Here is an 8,612-nt window from a genome sequence, read left to right as displayed (position 1 = left end):
AACGATTCCGGAAGCATCAAACCGTGTCAAGCGAACTTAATCAGCATGACAAAGCCCTAAAGCTTCTGCAAGGAATTGACGCCTACAATTTACATAAGCCGTCTCGGCGGAAATTCCGCAGAAATCCGGTAGTTTCAGTACAGTTCGGTGAACAATACATGGCTGACCTGATGGATGTGTCCCGTTACGCAAAGCAGAATAAACATAAAAAATTTCTGCTGGTTGTTGTGGACAGTTTTTCCAAAAAAAGTAGCATGCGAAATGCTGACAAAAAAAAGCAGTGAATACGTTCTTCCTGCCCTGGAGAAAGCCTTTTCTCGTTTGTATGGACCACCTATGTATTTACAAGTGGATAGAGGTACTACACACACACACACATAGGATGGAACCGTCGTAAGCGTCGCAAACTAACTGTATTATTCGTTCACAGGGCGTGAATTTTACAACAAACCAGTTCAAGACTACATGAAACAGAACGGCGTCGTTATGTTTTCTGAAGAGAACTGTGAAATTAAAGCTAACATGGCAGAACGATTCATCCGAACGTTACGAGAGCGTCTCATGCGACTGATGACCGCTCGTGATGGGAGTGTAAAATATTATGACAAGTTACAGGACATTATTCACAGCTACAACAGCACACCTCACACGGCGCATGGATTGGCGCCGAATGACGTCAATCGAGAAAATTCGCTTTTAGTGTTTCAGCGATTACAGTCCAACAGTAATAACAAAAGCAAAGCTAAGGTACCGCTATTTAAGGACGGAGACACAGTGCGTCTTCGTTTGCAAAAGCAGCTTTTTAAGAAAGGCGCTGATGTGAAGTACACAAAAAAGCTATATCGAGTGAATAAGGTAATCAAGCATCGCGTACCTGTGTATGAAGTGGAACCTGCCGACGGTGGACCCAGTGTAATTGGAAAGTTTTATGAGCAAGAGCTATCAAAAGTAGCTGACGGAAATGGCTAGTGTTGTTGGAAACAGTACACCGTTTTACGTAACATTACCAAGCGATGCGTCAATGGACATGTATCCCAAGAACAGTGCGCAAATGTGGAAGACTAAACTAAAAATTCCAATTTCCTTATCGGGCCGGTGGGAAGTGGGTTTGGTGGAATTGCAATATACAAACTCAATCTACAACATACCAAAAGAGCAAGAACTAACTGTTAACGAGTACGATGTCATCAGTGACACTTCCTTGTCATCGGTTCAGAATACGATCATCATTCCACCGGGTCTATATACATTGAAGGCGCTAATTGACGTAATTGAGCGACAGTCGCCAAACTCGGTAGACTTAAAAGGTCGCAATGTTACTCCCTCACGCCTTCGCACAAATAACAGTACCACAAAGGTGTTCAATATACGTTATAATCCTGTAACGCTCAAGACGGAAGTAACGTTTAATAGCTTGCGTGGCAAGCTGCGTTTTTCCGAAAACGATGACCGATTGAAAGGGTTACTTGGTTTTGTGCAGACTCAACACGATATAGACCCTTTAGACTTTAAAGATCTTGACGGTGTTCCTTCAAAATTTCGTTACTATATTGAGGAAATGATAGAAGAAGATGGGACGCCAACTGAACCATTCGGAAGAGCTCCTAGTAGTACTTTTTTTACTCCTCGACCTTATCTATGGTACCTACTTAAAAGAAAACAACCGCTTAATGCTGATACGTTGGACGTACCAATGGTGGTAGCGTCCAGTAAATCTGCCAACATGCAACATAACAACACAACAATGTATGTTTATTCGGACATTGTGGAGTTTTCAGCGTTAGGCGATCAAACCGCACAAGTTTTACGTTCTATGCCTATTAAAGGAGAACCGTTTGATCTCATAACGGAACGATTCGACCAACCACATTATGTACCACTAGTACGTAATTTCATCGAAACCATCGAAATCAACTTGAGCTCCGAAGACGAAGATTTTAAATTTCAGGCGGGAAAATCATTAGTGAAACTGCATTTTAGGCCTGTTCGTTGAAACGTTATAGCTCTAGCTGTTATCATGGCTGCGCCCCATAACCTTGTGCTCTTTGAACCTGATTCAAGTCTATTTGAGGAGCTGTTTGAACAGAATCAGATTGGTTATGGTCCATTAGGCAGATATCGGAGTTCAGGTCTACAAAGCGGTTCAGGCTTAGCAGACTTTTTCCGAACAGTGTTTTCGCGCGTCTCCAAATTCACCGCACCGCTCGTTCGAAGCGCTCTACCCCATGCTAGAGCAGCATTAGAGTCAGCAAAACCTCACTTGAAGCAAGCCGCTCAAAGTGTAGCCACCAGTGCTGCGGAAAAGGTGACTGAAAAGCTAGGGAAAATATTGGAGCCAGCTCAGCCTTCAGACGCAGCAGTAACCTCTACTGAAGCCCCTCAACTCGTGACTGTTAAACAGCAAACTGGTAGCGGAAGTAAACGCAAACGCCCTACTAAACATTCAAAAAAGAGAAAAACACGAAACGACGAAAGCACCGTACTAGTAACGGTTCTTTTGATAAGTATCCCGATATTTTCTAGAAAAAAACTACAAAAATGCCTGAATATCTCCTACCACACTCAGAGCCGGCCATGTCTAGTGACATGAACCTGTTCTCCGTACCGGCATCGTTAACGGAACGTTTCAGCTATGAGACACAAGAGTATGGACCAGAGTCGGCGCCTCCGGAAGACTCACCATTAAGCGGTAACCTGTCTTTCTTTATCCCGCCGTCATCCAACGGTCTGCTCTCGCTCACGGATACGTGTTTTGAGTGTGAATTAAGTATAAAGAAAAGAACGCCACAAATGCATGGGTGAACCTAGAGAACAATGATAACGTAGCGCCTGTTAATTATATTGTGCATAGTTTGTTCAAACAAATTCATTTTACTGTGGCGAACAAGGTGATCTCTGACTGTTCACCTTATTATCCCTATCGCGCTATAATGGAGGTTCTAACAAGTTATACTGAAGATGCCATGAAAAGCCAGCTAACGAGCGGCGGATTTTATTTCGACACACCAGGCAAGATGGAACATGCCACAGAGAACACTGGTGAAGCAAAGCGCAAGGAGCTATTTGCTTTAAGTGCTAGCGTTCAGTTATCGGGAAAGATTTTCACGGACTTATGCGTACAATCAAAACCTTTGCTCACAGGCGTGCCCGTGCACGTTAGCCTATACTTTAACAATTCAGAATTTTATTTACGATCATGGAATACTGGTGCGGCGGCTGCAACAGAATACAAGGCATTTATGAAACATCCACGCATAACCGTACGACGCTATATCCCATCACCGGATTTCATGAACGCTATTACACAAAAGTTACAAACAACAACAGCCAAATACCACATTGAACGCGCAGAATTAAAGGCGCGTGCTATTCCTGCTGGCACCCAAACCATAGCCTTTTCTGACCTCAAGTACGGCCAACTACCTAAGGTGGTATTTATTGCTTTTGTGCAATCGGACCGCTTCCATGGCACAACAAGCCTCAATCCGTTTGTATTTGATCATTGTCGCGTTCGTCAAATCTGTATTAATGTGGATGGGAAGCAATACCCAACGATACCCTACATGTGTGACTTTCCAAACAACCGCTATTTAAAGTGTTATGACGGCTTCTTGGATGTTTTGAATCAAAAAAACCATCCAGCTGGAGCCCATATTCTGGATCGTCATACATACGCAAAAGGATACACAGTGTTCGCTTTTGACCTGACGCCAACGGCTACAGGCTTAGGGCCCATGACGCTAATTCGATCAGGGACAGTGGGCCTGGAAGTAACTTTTGACACACCACTAACTAATGCCTATCAAATGCTGGCTTGGATAACGTGCGACCATTTAATAGAATTCACCAATTTACGCCAGGTTATTTGCGACTTTGCATCGTAATTAAACAACAAATCGTCACAATGAACGAACAGGAAATTCGGAATATCATGTGGTCACAGTACAACCCCGCTTCGCACATGCTGAGATCGGTGTTTCGCGGCGTTTACGCCCTAGATGAGCTACAGCAGCAGCATCTTACAGAGGTCGACCTACCTGCTGCGTTTATTGTAAACACTGATCCAGCCAGCGAACCCGGAACACATTGGATTGCCGTCTACGTTGAGTGCCCCTCATTTATTGAAGTTTTCGATTCCTACGGCAAACCCGTGGCCTATTATAGTCAGTCACTTGAAAATTTTCTGAAAACGCAACTCATCGGCCAGCCTGCGTCATCACCACCGTTGCCCCTATACGAACAGCGAGCTGTTTTACAACAGCCATTGTCCACTACCTGCGCTCAACACTGCATGTTTTTTATAGTAATGCGATCAGTATGTCGCTTTTCCTATTCCTACATCATTCATAACCTATATCGAATTGATAATCAATTTCAAAACGACTTGATGGTTCGTAACTTTATTAATGACTTTTTCAATGCAAAAACACGTGTTTATAATTTTGAAGCATTCTACTAACAATTAAATTGTAATATTGCCTCGCAAAATCAGGGAGGTGCGCTGCGCGCACACACCTTTGGTTTTGCAGAGGCCCGCGTGGCAATTAAAATGACAAATCGACTTGGGGCCGCCAACGCGAATCAAAAAATATTTACAAATAACATCAGTAATAAATGATTACGAATATACTGAAACTGATGATATAGCGATTAAAATTACCTAAACGAGCTAAGATGATTGCTTGAAAACCAAACAGGCACACACCACACACATACACAGAAACATTCATACTAGTTCAGTTTGAACTGCTCCTTGAAACGCTGCAGCATTTCAGCACACAGTCGATCTCCGTGCATTACCAGAAATTCGTCCGGCTTGAAGTGGTACGCCTCCAGCAAGTTGCGTTCCGCATTATGATGCGAGTGCGCTGCTTCGTCAGCATAGCGGTACGGCAGTTGCTTGAGAAACAGCCCCAGCAGAGTCTTTTCCACATCCTTACAGACATAGCTTCGCATACGGTCCGTTAGTTGTATACGATCCGAGTAGCGGCATGCAGTATGGCCATCATGAGCTCCAGGTTGCAGCGGATCAGCAAAGGTATCCTCCATAAGGTGGCAAAGCTTGCATTCTTGCGTCAGGCGTTTGCAAAAGCGCTCCATCATAGGCCACGGTAGCTTCTCAAAAATATCCTGGTAGTCGGCTTGGCAGACTTGCATGGTAGGGTACCCGGATCGTCCCTTCAGCACCTCATACGTATGCTTAAGGATGGTTCCGTTGTCCAAAAGTTCACAGAACGCCGTCCAGTTCTTTTCACTACAATTGCAACAACCACAACAACCATAATAATAATATCAATAAGCTAAACGGTTATGAAATAACCAAAAAAAATAAGTAAATTTGGGTATTAATTATGCTGCTATCACTAGAACACAACACTCACTTCATCGCAAGTCGTTTCTCACTGGGTGAGCCGATGACCACCTTTGTTCCCGGTTCTTTCAGGCTGTTTGCTTCAAGGTAAACCCGAATGTTGGCAATGGGTACTTCGTCAAGCCTGAGGAGAAGCAACCGCAGAAATATAATAATAATGTGCCATAGAAACAAAAGCACAAGGTTGTTATATGAATGACTTTCTTACCATCCCCAGTTAAAGAAGTAACCTCCGCCCAGGTCATGCATTGCCGTAATGGGTGTAGAGCCTTCGTCATAATTGATCAGTCTTTCCAGTTGTCCACACAGTTGTAAACCCATTAGTTTGGCAAACTGCTTCGCATCTAACTCGACATGCTTGGACGCTAAACTCGGAACCCACTGACCCTCCTGATTTTTATCAAACTCCCCAATAATGTATCGCAAACGGTTGTTCATCAAGTAAACTGCAATGAATTTTTCTCCTCCAAATTTAATTACCGGCCCACCTTCGTACTGAAATGCAACCTGCCCCTGGGTAAACCCACGCCGAGCTAAGCTAACTGCATCGGTTTTGGGCTTATACGAGTCCGCGGTGACCTTACGTTTCTTAGTACCAGTAATAGTTAATGCCCTAACAGGCTGAAGTGATGCCGGAATAGTCGACAACGATGGTGATGACGACAAGGCAGCCAAAAGGTCACTGTTATCACCTGATACACTATCTACGCTTCGCATTGCAGCCATTGCGGTGAAAATTTAAAAATACTCACAAATAACGGTAACACGCTACGATAACGCTTTAAACTCAAAGCAGACAAACAGAATAATGGACAACTAAATCAAAGTGGAGGCAGGAATACGCAAACTCTATGCACTAACATCAGAAACACGAGCCGACCTACTCATTTTATAGCCAACTAAATAGGTTAAAACAGCAGCATGTTTATTCTTGCTTTTGTTTTTAGTCATCGGGTGGACACCCTTTATACAATGCATCAGCTAAAGTACTAGCATTGTTTGCTTCCGTTATCTCGGGCATCGCCTCAAACTCACGTTGGTCAGACGAAAGTCCATAGAAAGCTCCATATAATGCGCCTGCCATGAACGTACGACCATCCGTGTCACCTCCAAGGGCAATGCAGCTCTGGACCATTCGCTTCCAAGGTGACATGATGTTATATCCAGACCACCACTGCAGGTTTCCACCCACGAATGCCATGACCATAGCCAGCGGAACAAAGTCCTGTGCGGCGCGCGAGTTAACATTCGGATACAGTCGGATAATGTCTGCCGGCGAACGCAGTACGCTATGGTTTACGTATAACGCATTGGCAGCTATCATGTTCTCTCCAAATGGTGGTTCGAGAGTTGAAGCATAATCCTCTAGCCGTTTCAAAAAGGTCGTCACTGAAGCTGTGCGGGCGCTATCACACGCTTCCTGTAAACCAAAGGCAAACAGCACAGCTCCATCAATCCCCAAACGATGCGCATGTGTGATGGCTACACACTTCTCGACTTCTCTCCGGAGGAAGCAACTAGGTTCGCGGCAGTAGTACAAAGCCACCGCTGCAGCCATCACTGCTCCGTGATACCCGTGAGAGCCCTGCCCACCGTGCGCACTTCTTGCAGGCCCACAAACGTAAGCTTCGTCATCTCGTCGAAGAGCAAAGTTGCTCGCTGCTTGTAGCATTCCATCGCCGATGAAACTCTTTCAATAAACGCTCCATGTGCTTACTACCCCCAAAGTAGTTGGATGATCCTAACGCTTTACCCAGTCCATCGGCTATATAGTCACGCTCGACTGTATAGCAACCTACAGTTACTTCGAGAACCACCAGAGCAACTGTTCCACTAAACCCACAACGCACATAACAAGGATCCTTGGCCACATCAGCACACCGCTCATGAACTTCTCTCAAGGTTGGTAAATGGCTTCTGTAGAAGGGGTGTATTGAACAGACGACCAAAGCTGCTGGCAACAACACTCCCACGAGGCAACCTTTAACCTATCGTGCAATCCACCTTGCCAGTCACCTTGCCAGATAATGTGCTGAATGGCATCCATTGTTCCGGGCGATGGTGGTGGCGATGTCGATGTTGATGATAAACGAACATTTTCGGGTTCACATCCAGACATGTTCTATCGACTACTATATAAACTGCAGCAAAACTGACAAAACTTCAGTTGCACGTTTCGTTTTCCCTAACTGTTTCTTAGCTGTCTAAATTGCGTCCGTTTATATATCCTGCATTACCATGGACCCTGCTGAGGAAAGGCGTCGAGCGATATGCGTTGTCATTACGATTGCTTTTTTTGGTAGTCTGCTAGCACTTGTTCTGATTTTATCGGGCATTACTTTGGAACCGTCACCACTTTTCACCCTATCGGCCATCAGCCGCCGCCAGTATCGACGAAGCCAACACCACCCTGGACTTTACTTTCAATAACGACACAATGCCAACATTCAAGTTCATGATCAAAGGGCTATGGTACGTAACCGTATGGCACAGTAGTAAAGTCATCTAAGATGCGTCGTTTGTCGTACGTCTTTTGAACCGCTTTGTCATAGGCACATCTTGGATTTCATATGTCCGTTTCTTCCGGCGAATAGTACTACCATATGTGACGGAAAGGGACTCGGGCTGAACGTTACCATGAGCGCTATCGGAGGCGGTCTCATCTTGAGAGGTTGGGTTGCGATTTTCAACATCGAATCAAAATTCAACACCGTTCCTGTAAGTTTATTAATTTCAAATCCTTTGATTTTACAGACCTCCTGCCCAGATGCCGTAACGTAGCTGTAAGATTTTGGACCAGTACTACAGAAGCGCGTAATGAAGTCGTCCTCGGCCAGCTCATTACTTAACATCCCCAGAGTGGACCCGGTTTCAAACGGCTCATCACCTGGACGCTGAACAAAGATAATGCTGTCCTACAATTTAAAACTATGTTTTTTTCTCGTTTCTTCTAGTTTCATATGCTTTACGCTAATGCTTTAGCTCTTACCGTATCAAAGTATAGTAATCGCTCGCCAGCTCTTTGCATGAATTTCAATAAATGTAATCTTGCGTGTGCTGCTGTAAACCTGACAGCAAAAAAATAAGTACAAGTCTAATTTACCTGATTTAAATGAAGCACTAAACTGAAACTATTATCACTTACGCTGCTAGAACCACGTTCGTTTTCGGGTTAGTCGGAACCATAGCATCCTTCCTCGTGTACATTATTTGTACAACGTCATCCGAAAATACGTCATAA

At 44.4% G+C, this 8,612-nt stretch overlaps 1 protein-coding gene across 1 annotated transcript; it reads right to left on the bottom strand.

The window, feature by feature from the left end:
• Positions 1 to 4,731: 4,731 nt before the first annotated feature.
• Positions 4,732 to 6,250, bottom strand: LOC129599549 (uncharacterized). Its single transcript, XM_055497831.1, has 3 exons — positions 5,580 to 6,250; positions 5,382 to 5,495; positions 4,732 to 5,254 (listed from the first exon to the last, which is right to left on the bottom strand). The coding sequence occupies exons 1-3, from the start codon at positions 6,095 to 6,097 to the stop codon at positions 4,732 to 4,734; spliced, it is 1,155 nt and encodes a 384-aa protein (XP_055353806.1). The 5' UTR covers positions 6,098 to 6,250.
• Between the last annotated feature and the right edge of the window lie 2,362 nt (positions 6,251 to 8,612).

Source organism: Paramacrobiotus metropolitanus, unplaced genomic scaffold (genome assembly GCF_019649055.1).
Source record: "Paramacrobiotus metropolitanus isolate TYO unplaced genomic scaffold, Prichtersi_v1.0 Parri_scaffold0000148, whole genome shotgun sequence".
NCBI lineage: Eukaryota > Metazoa > Tardigrada > Eutardigrada > Parachela > Macrobiotidae > Paramacrobiotus > Paramacrobiotus metropolitanus.
The sequence above is the reverse complement of the archived record's forward strand: the minus strand, read 5'-3'. Positions and strand labels throughout refer to the sequence as shown.